At 33.8% G+C, this 19,138-nt stretch overlaps 1 protein-coding gene across 1 annotated transcript; it reads right to left on the bottom strand.

Moving 5' to 3' along the window:
* Positions 1–1,278: 1,278 nt before the first annotated feature.
* Positions 1,279–2,838, bottom strand: LOC139889980 (uncharacterized). The gene has a single exon (XM_071872890.1). The coding sequence runs from the start codon at positions 2,836–2,838 to the stop codon at positions 1,279–1,281; it is 1,560 nt and encodes a 519-aa protein (XP_071728991.1).
* Positions 2,839–19,138: the final 16,300 nt, after the last annotated feature.

The raw sequence follows: 19,138 nt of genomic DNA on the forward strand, positions 1-19,138 counted from the left end.
AGTAACATATCTTTAATTGCTTTTTATGACATGTCTAGTACCTGACAAACCGAAGTTTCAAACATCGATTTTGCATGTTTTTTCTGATAGGTCTGAAACCGACTTTAAAACTTCGGTTATTTGTAGATTCAGGCTTATAAAAGTGATTTTTGATTGTTTCATAAATACATAACAAAAAATGAATCTGAAATACGTATCAATTGGCGTGTATCATGGTTGTGATTTTGAATGGAATGATGGCAAAACGGAACTCTCTAAAGGGCCTAAAATGACGTTTGATAATGTAGATGTTCGGGGCTTTAATCTGGAGAAGTTGAATGAGTTTCTTCGAGAAAAGCTACCAAAGAATCCACGTTCAATGGACATATACTACTACAAACCAGGAGTTGCTGAACCCGAAGCAATGTGCTATGATGAAGAATGGTATACATTAGTAGGGAAAGCGTGTATACTTTCAGAAAATATTGTGTTGTATGTTTTATTTGGAGTTTTTGAAGACGCACTAGAGTTCGATACGATGTATGATAGTCATGGTGAATACTATTATGCACCTAGACCTTTTATAAATTAAAGTTACTTGTAATAGATTAGTAACTTGAATAAGATTAGTAACATGCAATTTCATTAATTCAACAACACTTTTTTATTTATAAACAGAATTAGCGATTACAACAGACAAAGTACAACAAACAAAGTACAACAAACTAAATACAACAAATTACTAATGAAAACCTATGGCATTCTAATAGTTGGACAGGTGTTCCTATTGTGACCTTCAGCCCTGCATATACCACACTTTGGTTTTTGCTTTTCACGTTTATCCATCTGGTTCTTAATACGTTTTGATTGCTTTCGCCCCCTGTGCTTAATCAATCTTGATGGATCGGCCATAATTTTCCATTGTATATGTGTCCAGTAGCTCGCATCTCTTAGTGGATTAAAATGATGGCTATATTGCTCTCTCCATGTAGGAGTTGTATACTTTTTACTGATGCATTTATTTATATCCTAGTTTAGATGGCTACATACGGAAATGGCATGAGAGCAAGGTAATCTTTGGTGTTGCCAAATTCCGCATGAACACCTTTTCTCTTTAAACTCCACTGTGCAATGGGTGCCACCTTCACCACTTCTTTGATAAGTTGAATGAACCTTGAAGATACCTTGTTGTTCGTGATAACATGTTGTTTTGTAACGTTGAGCTCTTTTTGCCCTTTCGTTAAAGACGTTAAACATGTTCTTAGAAAGTGATGAATTTCACAGCCTTGCATCTCGACTTTAATCGTAGAAGTGTTGTCTGGTGTAATCAAATGTATATTCGATACACGCTTTGATCGGCATCATACGGGCATGACGGAACACATTTTTGAGGGACTCAGCAATATTTGTCGTTGTGTTACCCCAACGACTCCTCTGTCTGTCCCTATACACAGTCCATTTGCCTACATCAGCATCTTGCAAATATTGACAAGCCTCAATACTAGCTTGTTTGATGGCTCTGAAGGAATTCTTGTACAATATTTGATTTGTTGTTGAACCGACAGTCCAACACAAGTGTTTGAGCGATTTCACTTTAGTGTATTTGCTCAACAAGTTGCTACGAATGTGGCGCAAGCAGTACCTATGTTCCCAACCATATGTTTGAGTACCCATTGCATGTAAGATACCTGGGTGTCGATCAGAGATGACACACAACTTTTCGTTTCCAATAACATTTTCTTGGAGCATTTGCAAAAACCAAACCCAACTTTCGTTACTTTCTTCATCAACTAGTGCAAAGGCAATGGGTATAATTTGATTGTTAGCATTTTTACCAACCGCTGTTAACAACTTACCCTTATAACTACCTTTCAAATGGGTGCCATCGATGCAAATCATTGGAATACACAATTTAAATGCTTTAATGGCTGGACCGAATGCCCAAAACACAAATTTAAAGGTGTCAAAACCTTCTTCAATTTCAGGTCCATTTTCAAACACAACAATTGTGTCTGGATTGGTAGTAACTAATTTATTTATATAATTTGGTAATTGAATAAAATTACTTTCCCAAGTTCCAAACAATCGTTTGATTGCAATACGCCTAGCATTCCATGCTTTGGCGTAACGGACATCCACATGCCATGTATTTTTTATTTGGGCTTGGATGTTGGCAATAGGATAAGCAACGTTTAAACATATTTGATGTTCAATTTCACTAGCAATTAAGCTAGAGGTTAAACAACGATTGTTGTTTTCTAATACGCGTCCATAACACGTGTGTTCATCTTTCCATTTTGTTATTTTCCATACCTTCGATCGATTGTGAGACGAACCACTAACACTCCAACCACAATGGTATCTTTCTTCTGGACCCTTGTAACTTGAGCTAGTTGTTCTACAATGTGCTTGCCAATAACCCGGCTTGCTTTGTGTAACAAATATTTCTCTATTATGGTGTATATTCCATTTTCGAATAGCATATATAAGTTCGGCTTTGTTCTGGAACACCATTCCTTTTAAAATAATACCGATCTCCTTATCATAAAAAAACCATGAAGCTTCTTGGTCATCATCGAATGGAAAACTATTACTACCCTCACTTTGATTAACAAACCCGAAACGTGAAACTGGGGCAGGCTTCAGTTGTGGTTCCACTTGCTCGTCTCTACCTTCGACACCAGAAACATTCTCTTCAACGCTATAATCAGAAACTGTATCGTCGGTTGCAGTAGACATATCATCATCTGGGTCTACTACATTTTGTACTTCATCTCTTCGTTCTTGTTCATCTTCAACAACTGTTGAATGGTAGTTTGATGTTGATGGACCACCCTCCAAAGTTTGAATAAGATCCATATAACCCGAACCTGGGTGGTTAAAAAAACTTCCTCAAACTGAATTTCAGTTTGAGCCTCGTAATTTGGATCATTATGAGAATAAAAATATATTGTTTCTAAAGTGTAATCATCAGTAAGTTCACTTTTCCATTCATTTCCATTAAAAAGAACCCACAAGAACATTTTTAACATGTGTGATCTTTGACTCACACCTACATAATTATACGCCATTTGGTTTAACTGCATACAATTAACCTTGGTGTTCAACACAAAACTCCTTCTAATCGTTGTGTTATCACCAGTAAGCCAACCATTTTGGAATAAAATTTGGCCTCCCCAAAAAAATGAACCATGAATGGACGAATTATAGACATTTTTGTAATTATTGATGTATGAAACTGATTAAGATTAGTTTGAATTGTGTTATTGGTGTTTGAAACTGACTTTAAAATGCTTGAATTGTTTTCTTGGTGATGTTTGTGTTTGAGTTCATGATAATGGTGATATAAATAAATGAAAAAGATGATAAATCAGATTTTGACATGATATGGTAGCAGGTATCAGTCCATAATTGAGACTAGGGTTGCAGGTTTCAGTCCATAATTGAGGCTGTTGAAGCAGACTGCAAAACCAAAGTTTGAAACTTCGGTTTTACTGTTTATCTGCAAAACCGAAGTTCCAAACATTGGATTAGGGTTTCTGCTGACAGACTACCCCAAAACTGAAGTTTGAAACTTCGGAAGTGGCAAAACCGAAGTTCCAAATTTCGGTTTTACCATTTTTGCAACAAAAATTCTTTTTTTCCATTTTTGCAACAAGGATAAAAAAATTACCATTTAAAAAAAAATCCAAAAATATGAGTAATTAATAAAGGACTTATGGGCCAGCTGGTCAAACAATATGATCTAGTGTGTCCCATCTTCAGCCCAACTACAATGCTTGATCGGCCCAAACTTACTTCAGCTAGGGTTTGGTCCGTTCAATATCTGCGCCATTTGTTCTCTCTTTTATGTCGACTACTTTCATGTATGAGTTGAGGTTGATTGTATGATCAAAGATGAGTTTAACTAATGCTGAATTTGTTTCTCATGAAGACATATTGACACAAATTATATCCCGATTACCGGTTAGATCAATTGTTCGATTCAATTGCGTATCTAAACACTGGAAATCTTTCCTTTCAAGTCATCTTCTTCATCAAAACCAAAACCCTAATCATAAATCCCCTTCCGATTTATTTATACGAAAGATCAGTAGTAATCATCGCACTAAACTTGAGTATGCTTTCGTTTCGTTCGATCGTGTGAAGCCTACTAAACCTCCTTTGAACTCCTTTGATTTTGTAAAGTTTGATAAGGAGTTGTTGATTCCAGGTAAATCAAGTATCATCAAGGTTGTGCAATCTTGCAATGGTTTATTGCTATGTCACAGCATGACCAATAATTATTATGTTTACAATCCAACGACCAATCAATTCATGTTAAATTTATACAAGCTTATTTTTAAATTCATGTTGTTCTTTTCTTATTCTTTGGATTCTAAAAAATGCAGGTTAAAAGGTTAACTGGAAAGGATTTGCATTACAAGCTTTTACAAAGTCAATGGGCTCTTTCTAGACAAAGTGATTTTGTAGCAGCTTAATGGACTTCTTAGCAGATTGGGCTAAATTATTGCTTTGGGCTCAAGGCTTCTTTTCTTCATATATATCGACAAATCAAGAGCTAGGGTAGAAAAAACACATACATTCTATTTTCTGTTGATCATCGTTTTCTCTCATCCAGCAACCCTAATTTTGATATTGTTCAGTTTTCTCATTATCTTATTATACAATCACTCTCTGTGATTGTAGTTTTCTGTAATTTGTGAGTTTGGTGAGAGTTGAATCAGATTAAAACTGATTCTTCATATTGATGTAATTGACTTTGGAATTATGAATATTGGTTGAGATCGTGTTTATTTTCATAGATCTGTTTAATTTTACATGGTATCAGAGCGTAGGATTGCTTGAATCGTATTCGATTGCTGTGTTTCTAGGGTTTGTTCATCTTTTCTATTGAACAAAGTTTCTGGAAAGTTTCTGGTGATTTATTCTCTTTCATCATCTTATTAGGTTCGATTTTAGATCTGTGGCTTCGGTTATTGTTTTTGTTCGTGATCTATTGAAGAAACCCTAATTTTCTCAATTAGGATTAGGGTTTTCAAGTCTTCCACTGTTTATCTTCTTGTTTCTTCTACTGTAGTTATCTACAAAGGGGAGTGATGTTTGCGAGGTGTAGTACGAAATAGATTATATTCTACTACGAAATACTATTAAATACGCAACAATTTTACACAAGTTATTTATTTATTTATTGAATGGATATACCTAAACCTTGCGACAACACTTATAGGCAGTGTACCTAATCGTAGAGTAGTGTAGTTTTTAGTAAGTTTGGTTCGTTCCACAGGGATACAACTAAGTTTAACGCTATATTTATTTTAAGCTATATTTGTATATATATATATATATATATATATATATATATATATATATATATATATATATATATATATATATATATATATATATATATATATATATATATATATATATAAGTAGTATTATTATTATTATTAAAAAAGGGGGTTTTTACCGTTTAGTGACAGGTTTGTCGATTTTACGTCTTAAATCACAATTAAAACCTAATGTAAAATATAAATACAACTTAATTTAAAGCGTAAAGTAAATGACGATAAATAAAAATGACGGTAAATAAAAGTGCAGTAATTTAAAGTACGATAAATAAAATAAAATGACGGTAAATAAAAGTGCGATGAAATATAAATTAAAGGAATTATGCTTATTTAAACTTCCGTAATCATGATGTTTGACGTGTTTATTTTAATTTATTACCATGGGTTAATTGTCCTTTGTCCTGAATTATTCGATATGTCCATCTGGTTTTGTCTATAATAGTCCATCGGTCATAATTATAAAGTGCGAGAGTCTTCGCCAAATTAACCTTATACCCGAAGTCAAATATTCCAACTAATTGGGGACTTAAACTGTAACACGGTCTTAATACTTTGTTTAGTGAATACACCAGGTTATCGACTGCGTGTAATCCAAGGTTTTAATATTTTGTTAACAATTACACCAATTACCCTTGAATGTAATCCACCCCTGTTTTAATGAGTCCAGTGACTATTAATGAAATGTCCTGTTCATATTGATTATAAACGTTCCATATTAATTGATTTCGTCGCGAGGTTTTGACCTCTATATGAGACGTTTTTCAAAGACTGCATTCATTTTTAAAACAACCATAACCTTTATTTTATCGATAAAGGTTTAAAAAGCATTACGTAGATTATCAAATAATGATAATCTAAAATATACCGTTTACACACGACCATTACATAATGGTTTACAACAAGAATATATTACATCAAAAATAAGTTTTTGAATGCAGTTTTTACATAATATCATACAAGCATGGACTCCAAATCTTGTCCTTATTTTAGTATGCAACAGCGGAAGCTCTTAATAATCACCTGAGAATAAACATGCTTAAAACGTCAACAAAAATGTTGGTGAGTTATAGGTTTAACCTATATATTATCCAATCATAATAATAGACCACAAGATTTCATATTTCAATATACATCCCATACATAGAGATAAAATTCATTCATATGGTGAACACCTGGTAATCGACATTAACAAGATGCATATAAGAATATCCCCTATCATTACGGGAAATCCTTCGGACATGATATAAACGAATTCGAAGTACTAAAGCATCCGGTACTTTGGATGGGGTTCGTTAGGCCCAATAGATCTATCTTTAGGATTCGCGTCAATTAGTAGATCGGTTTACTAATTCTTAGGTTACCAAGCAAAAGGGGCATATTCGGATTCGATCATTCACCCATATAATGTAGTTTCAATTACTTGTGTCTATTTCATAAAACATTTATAAAACTGCATGTATTCTCATCCCAAAATATTAGATTTTAAAAGTGGGACTATAACTCACTTTCACAGATTTTTACTTCGTCGGGAAGTAAGACTTGGCCACTGGTCGATTCACGAACCTATAACAAATATGTATATATATATATATATATCAAAGTATGTTCAAAATATATTTACAACATTTTTAATACGTTTTACTGTTTTAAATTTATTAAGTCAGCTGTCCTCGTTAGTAACCTACAACTAGTTGTCCACAGTTAGATGTACAGAAATAAATCGGTATATATTATCTTGAATCAATCCACGACCCAGTGTATACACGTCTCAGGCTAGATCACAACTCAAAGTATATATATTTTTGGAATCAACCTCAACCCTGTATAGCTAACTCCAACATTACTGCATATAGAGTGTCTATGGTTGTTCCAAATAATATATATACATGGGTCGATATGATATGTCAAAACATTTGCATACGTGTCTATGGTATCCCAAGATTACATAATATATTAGAATACATGTATAATACAATATAAGTTAGCTAGGATATGATTTGTATAGAATTGTTACAATATTTCCCGTAGCTACAACAATCAAAAAAAATATCCAATCTTGTTTTACCCATAACTTCTTCGTTTTAAATCCGATTTGAGTGAATCAAATTGATATGGTTTCATATTGAACTATATTTTATGAATCTAAACATAAAAAGTATAGGTTTATAGTCAGAAATATAAGTTACAAGTCATTTTTGTAAAGGTAGTCATTTCAGTCGAAAGAACGACGTCTAGATGACCATTTTGGAAAACATACTTCCAATTTGAGTTTAACCATGATTTTTGGATATAGTTTCATGTTCATAAGAAAAATCATTTTCCCAGAAGAACAAATTTTAAATCAAAGTTTATCATAGTTTTTAATTAACTAACCCAAAACAGCCCGCTGTGTTACTACGACGGCGTATATCCGGTTTTACGGTGTTTTTCGTGTTTTCCGGTTTTAAATCATCAAGTTAGCATATCATATAGATATAGAACATGTGTTTAGTTGATTTTAAAAGTCAAGTTAGAAGAATTAACTTTTGTTTGCGAACTAGTTTAGAATTAACTAAACTATGTTCTAGTTATTACATGTTCAAATCTTCGAATAAGATAGTTTTATATGTATGAATCGAATGATGTTATGAACATCATTACTACCTCAAGTTTAGTAGGTAAACCTACTGGAAGTGACAAGAAATGATCTAGCTTCAAAGGATCTTGGATGGCTTGAAAGTTCTTGAAGTAGAATCATGACACGAAAACAAGTTCAAATAAGATTATCACTCGAATTAAGATAGTTAGAGTTATAGGAATTGAATTAAAGTTTGTATATGAGTATTACCTTGATTTAGAATGATATATTATTGTAAACAACAAGGATTTCTTGAGGTTGGATGATCACTTTACAAGATTCGAAGTGAGCTAGTAAACTTGAAAGTATTCTTGATTTTATGAAACTAGAACTTGTAGAATTTATGAAGAACACTTAGAACTTGAAGATGGAACTTGAGAGAGATCAATTAGATGAAGAAAATTGAAGAATGAAAGTGTTTTTAGGTGTTTTTGGTCGTTGGTATATGGATTAGATATAAAGGATATGTAATTTTGTTTTCATGTAAATAAGTCATGAATGATTACTAATATTTTTGTAATGTTATGAGATATTTCATGCTAGTTGCCAAAAGATGGTTCCCACATTTGTTAGGTGACTCACATGGGATGCTAAGAGCTGATCATTGGAGTGTATATACTAATAGTACATACATTTAGAAGCTGTGTATTGTACGAGTACGAATACGGGTGCATACGAGTAGAATTGTTGATGAAACTGAACGAGGATGTAATTGTAAGCATTTTTGTTAAGTAGAAGTATTTTAATAAGTGTCTTGAAGTCTTTAAAAAGTGTATGAATACATATTAAAACACTACATGTATATACATTTTAACTGAGTCGTTAAGTCATCGTTAGTCGTTACATGTAAATGTTGTTTTGAAACCTTTAGGTTAACGATCTTGTTAAATGTTGTTAACCCATTATTTATTATATCTAAAGAGATGTTAAATTATTACATTATCATGATATTATGATATATTAATATATCTTAGTATGATATATATACAGTTAAATGTTGTTACAACGATAATCGTTACATATATGTCTCGTTTCGAAATTCTTAGAAGTTAGTAGTCATGTTTTACATATGTAGTTCATTGTTAATATACATAATGACATGTTTACTTATCATTTATCATGATTAAACATAGTGTAACAATATCTTAATATGATTCATATGTAATTAGTAAGACGTTGTTATAACGATAATCGTTATATATATCGTTTCAAGTTTCTTAATTCAATAAACACAATTTTATGTATATAACTCATTGTTAAAATACCTAATGAGATACTTAATTATCATAATATCATGTTAACTATATATATAATCATATATATGTCATCATATAGTTTTTACAAGTTTTAACGTTCGTGAATCACCGGTCAACTTGGGTGGTCAATTATCTATATGAAACCTATTTCAATTAATCAATTCTTAACAAGTTTGATTGCTTAACATGTTGGAAACACTTAATCATGTAAATATCAATTTCATTTAATATATATAAACATGGAAAAGTTCGGGTCACTACAGTACCTACCCGTTAAATAAATTTCGTCCCGAAATTTTAAGAAGTTGGAGGTGTTGATGTATCTTCTAGAAATAAGTGCGGGTATTTCTTATTCATCTAATCTTCTCATTCCCAGGTGAACTCAGGTCCTCTACGAGTATTCCATCGAACCTTAATAATTGGTATCTTGTTTTGTTTAAGTTTTTTAACCTCACGATCCATTATTTCGACGGGTTCTTCGATGAATTGAAGTTTTTCGTTGATTTGGATTTCATCTAACGGAATAGTGAGATCTTCTTTAGCAAAACATTTCTTCAAATTTGAGATGTGGAAAGTGTTATGTACAGCCATGAGTTGTTGAGGTAACTCAAGTCGGTAAGCTACTGGTCCGACACGATCAATAATCTTGAATGGTCCAATATACCTTGGATTTAATTTCCCTCGTTTACCAAATCGAACAACGCCTTTCCAAGGTGCAACCTTAAGCATGACCATCTCTCCAATTTCAAATTCTATATCTTTTCTTTTAATGTCGGCATAGCTCTGTTTTCGACTTTGGGCGGTTTTCAACCGTTGTTGAATTTGGATGATCTTCTCGGTAGTTTCTTGTATTATCTCTGGACCCGTAATCTGTCTATCCCCCACTTCATTCCAACAAATTAGAGACATGCACTTTCTACCATAAAGTGCTTCAAACGGTACCATCTCAATGCTTGAATGGTAGCTGTTGTTGTAGGAAAATTCAGCTAACGGTAGATATCAATCGCAACTGTTTCCGAAATCAATAACACATGCTCATAGCATGTCTTCAAGCGTTTGTATCGTCCTTTCGCTCTGCCCATCAGTTTGTGTATGATAGGCAGTACTCATGTCTAGACGAGTTCCTAATGCTTGCTGTAATGTCTGCAGAATCTTGAAATAAATCTGCCATCCCTATCAGATATAATAGAGATTGGTATTCCATGTCTGGAGACGACTTCCTTCAAATACAGTCGTGCTAACTTCTCCATCTTGTTATCTTCTCTTATTGACAGGAAGTGTGCTGACTTGGTGAGACGATCAACAATTACCCAAATAGTATCAAAACCACTTGCAGTCCTTGGCAATTTAGTGATGAAATCCATGGTAATGTTTTCCCATTTCCATTCCGGGATTTTAGATTGTTGAAGTAGACCTGATGGTTTCTAATGCTCCGCTTTGACCTTAGAACACGTCAAACATTCCCCTACGTATTTAGCAACATCGGCTTTCATACCTGGCCACCAAAAATGTTTCTTGAGATCCTTGTACATCTTCCCCATTCCAGGATGTATTGAGTATCTAGTTTTATGAGCTTCTCTAAGTACCATTTCTCTCATATCTCCAAATTTTGGTACCCAAATTCTTTCAGCCCTATACCGGGTTTCGTCTTCCCGAATATCAAGATGCTTCTCCGATCCTTTGGGTATTTCATCCTTTAAATTTCCCTCTTTTAAAACTCCTTGTTGCGCCTCTTTTATTTGAGTAGTAAGGTTAGTGTGAATCATTATATTCATAGCTTTTACTCGAATGGGTTCTCTGTCCTTTCTGCTCAAGGCGTCGGCTACCACATTTGCCTTCCCCGGGTGGTAACGAATCTCAAAGTCGTAATCATTCAATAATTCAATCCACCTACGCTGCCTCATATTCAGTTGTTTCTGATTAAATATGTGTTGAAGACTTTTGTGGTCGGTATATATAATACTTTTGACCCCATATAAGTAGTGCCTCCAAGTCTTTAATGCAAAAACAACCGCGCCTAATTCCAAATCATGCGTCGTATAATTCTGTTCTTGAATCTTCAATTGTCTAGACGCATAAGCAATTACTTTCGTTCGTTGCATTAATACACAACCGAGACCTTGCTTTGAGGCGTCACAATATATCACAAAATCATCATTCCCTTCAGGTAATAATAATATAGTTGCCGTAGTTAACTTTTTCTTTAACAATTGAAACGCTTTCTCTTGTTCATCTTTTCATTCAAATTTCTTCCCTTTATGCGTTAATGCAGTCAAGGGTTTTGCTATTCTGGAAAAGTCTTGGATGAACCTTCTGTAGTAACCAGCTAGTCCTAAAAACTAGCGTATGTGTTTCGGAGTTTTCGCGGTTTCCCACTTTTTAACGATTTCAATCTTTGCTGGATCCACCTGAATACCTTCTTTGTTCACTATGTGACCGAGGAATTGAACTTCTTCCAACCAAAATGCACACTTTGAAAACTTAGCGTACAATTTTTCTTTTCTCAGCAACTCTAGCACTTTTCTCAAATGTTCTTCATGCTCTTGATCATTCTTCGAGTAAATAAGTATGTCATCGATAAAAACAATGACAAACTTGTCAAGATATGGCCCACACACTCGGTTCATGAGGTCCATGAAAATAGCTGGTGCGTTAGTCAATCCAAACGGGATAACCATAAACTCGTAATGACCGTAACGCGTCCTAAAAGCAGTCTTTGGAATATCATCCTCCTTCATCCGCATTTGATGATATCCAGAACGTAAATCGATCTTCGAATAAACAGACGAGCCTTGTAGTTGATCAAATAAGTCATCGATTCTCGGTAGTGGGTAGCGGTTCTTGATGGTAAGTTTGTTCAACTCTCGATAGTCTATACATAACCTAAATGTACCATCTTTCTTCTTGACAAACAAAACAGGAGCTCCCCATGGTGATGTGCTTGGTCGAATGAAACCACGCTCTAAAAGTTCCTGTAACTGACTTTGTAATTCTTTCATTCCACTGGGTGTGAGTCTGTATGGAGCACTAGCTATTGGTGCAGCTCCTGGTACAAGGTCTATTTGAAATTCAATGGATCGATGTGGGGATAATCCCGGTAATTCTTTCGGAAATACATCGGGAAATTCTTTTGCGACGGGAACATCACTGATGTTCTTTTCTTCAGGTTTAACTTCCTCGATGTGTGCTAGAATGACGTAACAACCTTTTCTTATTAGTTTTTGCGCCTTCAAACTACTAATAAGATTTAATTTCGCGTTGTTCTTTTCTCCGTACACCATTAAAGGTTTTCCTTTTTCACGTATAATGCGAATCGCATTTTTGTAACAAACGACCTCTGCTCTCACCTTTTTCAACCAGTCCATGCCAATTATTACATCAAAACTTCCTAACTCGACTAGTATTAAATCAATTTTAAACGTTTCATCCCCCAGTTTAATTTCTCTCTCCCGACATATATTATCTGCTGAAATTAATTTACCGTTTGCTAAAAATTTACTATCCAAGGGTGTCAATGGGCAACTTAATTTAGCACAAAATTCTCTACTCATATAGCTTCTATCCGCACCCGAATTAAATAAAACATAAGCAGATTTATCATCAATAAGAAACGTACCCGTAACAAGCTCCGGGTCTTCCTGTGCTTCTGCCGCATTAATATTGAAAACTCTTCCACAGCCCTGCCCATTAGTATTCCCCTGATTCGGGCAATTTCTAATAATGTGGCCCGGTTTTCCACATTTATAACAAACAGCGTTGGTGTTACTTGCTCCGACACTATTCATTTCGGCATTACTTGTTCCGACATTATTTGTTCCTTTAGTTCTGTTAAATTTTGGTCCGTAGACCTCACAGTTTGTCGCGCTATGACCATTTCTTTTACACCTGTTGCAAAATATCGTGCAAAATCCCTGATGATTTTCTTCACACCTATGACATGACTGTTTTTTGTTTTTGTTGCCGTTGTTTTTATTGAGGTTGTTGTTGGGATTATTATTGTTGTTGAAACGGTTGTTGTAGTTGTTGTTGTTGTTGGGATATTTTTTGTATTTATTGTTAGGATTACGGTTATTGTTGCGATTGTTGTTGCGGTTGTTGGGATAGTTGTTGCGATTGTGGTTGTAATTGTTGTTGTTATTGTACTGGTGACTCTTGTCACCGTTTTCCTCTCATTTTCTCTTGAGTTGTTTTGTGTTGGCTTCTTCAGCTGCCTGCTCTTTAATTCTTCCCTCAATCTGATTTATGAGTTTATGAGCCATTCGACTTACCTTCTGTATAGAAGCGGGCTCGTGTGAACTCACATCTTCTTGAATCCGCATTGGTAACCCTTTTACAAATGCGTCGATCTTCTCTTCTTCATCTTCGAATGCTCCCGGACACAATAGGCACAACTCTGTGAATCGTCGTTCATATGTGGTAACGTCAAACCCTTGTGTTCATAACTCTCTAAGTTCTGCCTTGAGTTTATTGACTTCGTTTCTAGGACGGTACTGCTCGGTCATCAATTGCTTGAATGCCGACCACGGTAGTGCGTAAGCAGCATTTTGTCCTTCCTGTTCAAGATAGGTGTTCCACCACGTTAACGCAGTACCTGTGAAGGTATGCGTAGCGTACTTAACTTTGTCCTCTTCAGTACACTTACTTATGGCAAACACCGATTCGACTTTCTCGGTCCACCGTTTCAATCCAATTGGTCCTTCGGTTCCATCAAATTCCAAAGGTTTGCAGGAAGTGAATTCTTTGTAGGAGCATCCTACACAATTTCTTGCGCCGTTAGCTGCATTGCTAGATTCAGAGTTATTGTTGGTATGTAGCGCAGCCTGTACTGCGGCTATGTTTGCAGCAAGAAAGGTACGAAATTCCTCTTCGCTCATATTCATGGTGTGTCGAGTAGTCGGTGCTATTTCCTTCAAAATAGCCAACTGAATCGAGTTAATCATATAGAATATTAAGAGTAGTCAATAGTATTTCGTAGCATAATATGAACTCATTTATAAAAGCTTTTTCTTCATATTAGCGTTTTATAAGTTTAAATTCGGGTACTACCTACCCGTTAAGTTCATACTTAGTAGCTAATATACAATTCAACTACTACAATTCCATATGAAAAACTGATTATAATAATATATCACATACAAATATTCTTCAAACTTACAACTTCGCTATATTACATATAACATGAAATATAGTACACTATGATACAGGACAGTTTTGAAGATAAATCTAGTTAATACGCAAGTTGTTCAGCAAAGGAAATAAAGACACGTAATTCATAAGTCCAGAAACAAGTCATGCATTTTGGTTTTAATAAGACGACTTCCCATCCTTGGTCTTGTGGAAAATAACCGTTATGACCATTGGCTAGGCAGCATGTTGTAATGTCGTCAAAAGGACGAGGGTTTCATAATATCCAACAGCCTCGTAATAATCTAAAAACCTTGTTTCTCACCCCAACTACTGAATCCGTCACTTGTGGGAAGGTTTTATTTAAAAGTTGCAATCCGATGTTCTTTTTCTCACTTTGGTAAGAAGCGAACATCACTAACCCGTAAGCATAACATGCTTCTTTATGTTGCATGTTAGAAGCTCTTTCTAATTCACGAAATCCTATGTTGGGATATGTTGAGTCAAAATAGGTTCTTAACCCGTAGCGTAAAATTGCATTTGGGCTCCCCGCATTTAATGCTTTAAAGAAAACACGGCGTAACTTACGGTCTCCCCAATGTGATATACACCACCTATCAAAGGAAAGCCTTTTATAAACTAAGGCATTTCTAGAAAGTCTTTCAAATGTTTGACAAGTTAATTTCGCTATAACTAAATGTGCTGATGAATTCTGACCGACTCTAGACAAGATTTCCTCAATCATATCCTCTGGTAGGTCTTCTAAAATATTTGATTGTCTACCCTTAACGTCTATTTTGTTTTTATACTATAAAATAGACAAGGATTAGATTCGTAATAACAAACAATACAAGCAATTTTTTTACATAGAACATAAAAGTACAAGCACACTACAATACATATAATATACAACATGATTACAACCCTCTAATCTGAATCACTGGTTTCTTCTTCTTCGGACTTGGTTCGTTTTCCTAATTTTCTAGGAATATATGGTGTTCCTCTAATACGAGCCGTCATTTTCCATAATAGTTTAGAAAAACCTGGTGATTTAGAGGTTCCCGGGTCATTGTTACATTTTAGGAAATACGGATGTTGCCGATACATATAAAGTTCATCGGGGTTGGAATAGGGTTTCTCTATTTTTATACATTTTCTCTTATTATTTTCTTTCACTTTATTAAATTGTGTCGAGGTAATTTCTATAACATCATCGGAATCCTCATCGGGATCCGATTCATCAAAAAATTGGTAATCTTCCCAATATTTTGCTTCCTCGGCGGAAACACCATTGACCATTATTAACTTTGGTCCATTGGTTGAGGATTTTCTTTTATTTAATCGATTTACTATAGGTATTAATATTTCTTCCTCTGGAACCTCTTCTTCTTCTGGTTCCTCCTCTTCCGATTCCTCCTCTTCTGGTTCCTCTTCTTCCGGTTCCTCCTCTTCCGGTTCCTCTTCGGGAATTTCTGAATCTTCCCAAAATATATTCGACTCTTCATTATTATTAGGTGAATCAATGGGATTTGTACTAGAGGTAGACATCTATCACACAATATCAAACACGTTAAGAGATTAATATATCACATAATATTTACATGGTAATAATATATAGTTTCCAACAAAAAAATGTTAAGCAATCGTTTTTGAAAAAAAACACGGTCGAAGTCCAGACTCACTAATGCATCTTAACAAACTCGATAAGACAAATTAATGCAATTTTCTGGTTCTCTAAGACCAACGCTCGGATACCAACTGAAATGTCCCGTTCATATTGATTATAAATGTTCCATATTAATTGATTTCGTCGCGAGGTTTTGACCTCTATATGAGACGTTTTTCAAAGACTGCATTCATTTTTAAAACAACCATAACCTTTATTTTATTGATAAAGGTTTAAAAAAGCATTACGTAGATTATCAAATAATGATAATCTAAAATATACCGTTTACACACGACCATTACATAATGGTTTACAACAAGAATATATTACATCAAAAATAAGTTTCTTGAATGCAGTTTTTACATAATATCATACAAGCATGGACTCCAAATCTTGTCCTTATTTTAGTATGCAACAGCGGAAGCTCTTAATAATCACCTGAGAATAAACATGCTTAAAACATCAACAAAAATGTTGGTGAGTTATAGGTTTAACCTATATATTATCCAATCATAATAATAGACCACAAGATTTCATATTTCAATATACATCCCATACATACAGATAAAATTCATTCATATGGTGAACACCTGGTAATCGACATTAACAAGATGCATATAAGAATATCTCCTATCATTCCGGGAAATCCTTCGGACATGATATAAACGAATTCGAAGTACTAAAGCATCCGGTACTTTGGATGGGGTTCATTAGGCCCAATAGATCTATATTTAGGATTCGCGTCAATTAGTAGATCGGTTTACTAATTCTTAGGTTACCAAGCAAAAGGGGCATATTCGGCTTCGATCATTCACCCATATAATGTAGTTTCAATTACTTGTGTCTATTTCGTAAAATATTTATAAAACTGCATGTATTCTCATCCCAAAATATTAGATTTTAAAAGTGGGACTATAACTCACTTTCACAGATTTTTACTTCGTCGGGAAGTAAGACTTGGCCACTGGTCGATTCACGAACCTATAACAAATATGTACATACATATCAAAGTATGTTCAAAATATATTTACAACATTTTTAATACGTTTTACTGTTTTAAATTTATTAAGTCAGCTGTCCTCGTTAGTAACCTACAACTAGTTGTCCACAGTTAGATGTACAGAAATAAATCGGTATATTATCTTGAATCAATCCATGACCCAGTGTATACACGTCTCAGGCTAGATCACAACTCAAAGTATATATATTTTTGGAATCAACCTCAACCCTGTATAGCTAACTTCAACATTACTGCATATAGAGTGTCTATGGTTGTTCCAAATAATATATATACATGGGTCGATATGATATGTCAAAACATTTGCATACGTGTCTATGGTATCCCAAGATTACATAATATATTAGAATACATGTATAATATAATATAAGTTAGCTAGGATATGATTTGTATAGAATTGTTACAATATTTCCCGTAGCTACAACAATCAAAAAAAATATCCAATCTTGTTTTACCCATAACTTCTTCGTTTTAAATCCGATTTGAGTGAATCAAATTGCTATGATTTCATATTGAACTCTATTTTATGAATCTAAACATAAAAAGTATAGGATTATAGTCAAAAATATAAGTTACAAGTCATTTTTGTAAAGGTAGTCATTTCAGTCGAAAGAACGACGTCTAGATGACCATTTTGGAAAACATACTTTCACTTTGAGTTTAACCATGATTTTTTGATATAGTTTCATGTTCATAAGAAAAATTATTTTCCCAGAAGAACAACTTTTAAATCAAAGTTTATCATAGTTTTTAATTAACTAACCCAAAACAGCCCACGGTGTCACTACGACGGCGTATATCCGGTTTTACGGTGTTTTTCGTGTTTTCCGGTTTTAAATCATTAAGTTAGCATATCATATAGATATAGAAAATGTGTTTAGTTGATTTTAAAAGTCAAGTTAGAAGGATTAACTTTTGTTTGCGAACAAGTTTAGAATTAACTAAACTATGTTCTAGTGATTACATGTTCAAATCTTCGAATAAGATAGTTTTATATGTATGAATCGAATGATGTTATGAACCTCATTACTGCCTCAGGTTTAGTAGATAAACCTACTGGAAGTGACAAGAAATGATCTAGCTTCAAAGGATCTTGGATGGCTTGAAAGTTCTTGAAGTAGAATCATGACACGAAAACAAGTTCAAGTAAGATTATCACTCGAATTAAGATAGTTATAGTTATAGGAATTGAATCAAAGTTTGTATATGAGTATTACCTTGATTTAGAATGATATATTACTGTAAACAACAAGGATTTCTTGAGGTTGGATGATCACTTTACAAGATTGGAAGTGAGCTAGTAAACTTGGAAGTATTCTTGATTTTATGAAACTAGAACTTGTAGAATTTATGAAGAACACTTAGAACTTGAAGATGGAACTTGAGAGAGATTAATTAGATGAATAAAATTGAAGAATGAAAGTGTTTTTAGGTGTTTTTGGTCGTTGGTATATGGATTAGATATAAAGGATATGTAATTTTGTTTTCATGTAAATAAGTCATGAATGATTACTAATATTTTTGTAATTTTATGAGATATTTCATGCTAGTTGCCAAAAGATGGTTCCCACATGTGTTAGGTGACTTACATGGGCTGCTAAGAGCTGATCAATGGAGTGTATATACCAATAGTACATACATTTAGAAGTTGTGTATTGTACGAGTACGAATACGGGTGCATACGAGTAGAATTGTTGATGAAACTGAACGAGGATGTAATTGTAAGCATTTTTGTTAAGTAGAAGTATTTTGATAAGTGTCTTGAAGTCTTTCAAAAGTGTATGAATACATATTAAAACACTACATGTATATACATTTTAACTGAGTCGTTAAGTCATCGTTAGTCGTTACATGTAAATGTTGTTTTGAAACCTTTAGGTTAACGATCTTGTTAAATGTTGTTAACCCATTATTTATTATATCTAAAGAGATGTTAAATTATTACATTATCATGATATTATGATATATTAATATATCTTAGTATGATATATATACAGTTAAATGTTGTTACAACGATAATCGTTACATATATGTCTCGTTTTGAAATTCTTAAGTTAGTAGTCTTGTTTTACATATGTAGTTCATTGTTAATATACATAATGACATGTTTACTTATCATTTATC

This window comes from Rutidosis leptorrhynchoides, chromosome 2 (assembly GCF_046630445.1).
Source record: "Rutidosis leptorrhynchoides isolate AG116_Rl617_1_P2 chromosome 2, CSIRO_AGI_Rlap_v1, whole genome shotgun sequence".
In the NCBI taxonomy this organism is placed as follows: Eukaryota; Viridiplantae; Streptophyta; class Magnoliopsida; order Asterales; family Asteraceae; genus Rutidosis; species Rutidosis leptorrhynchoides.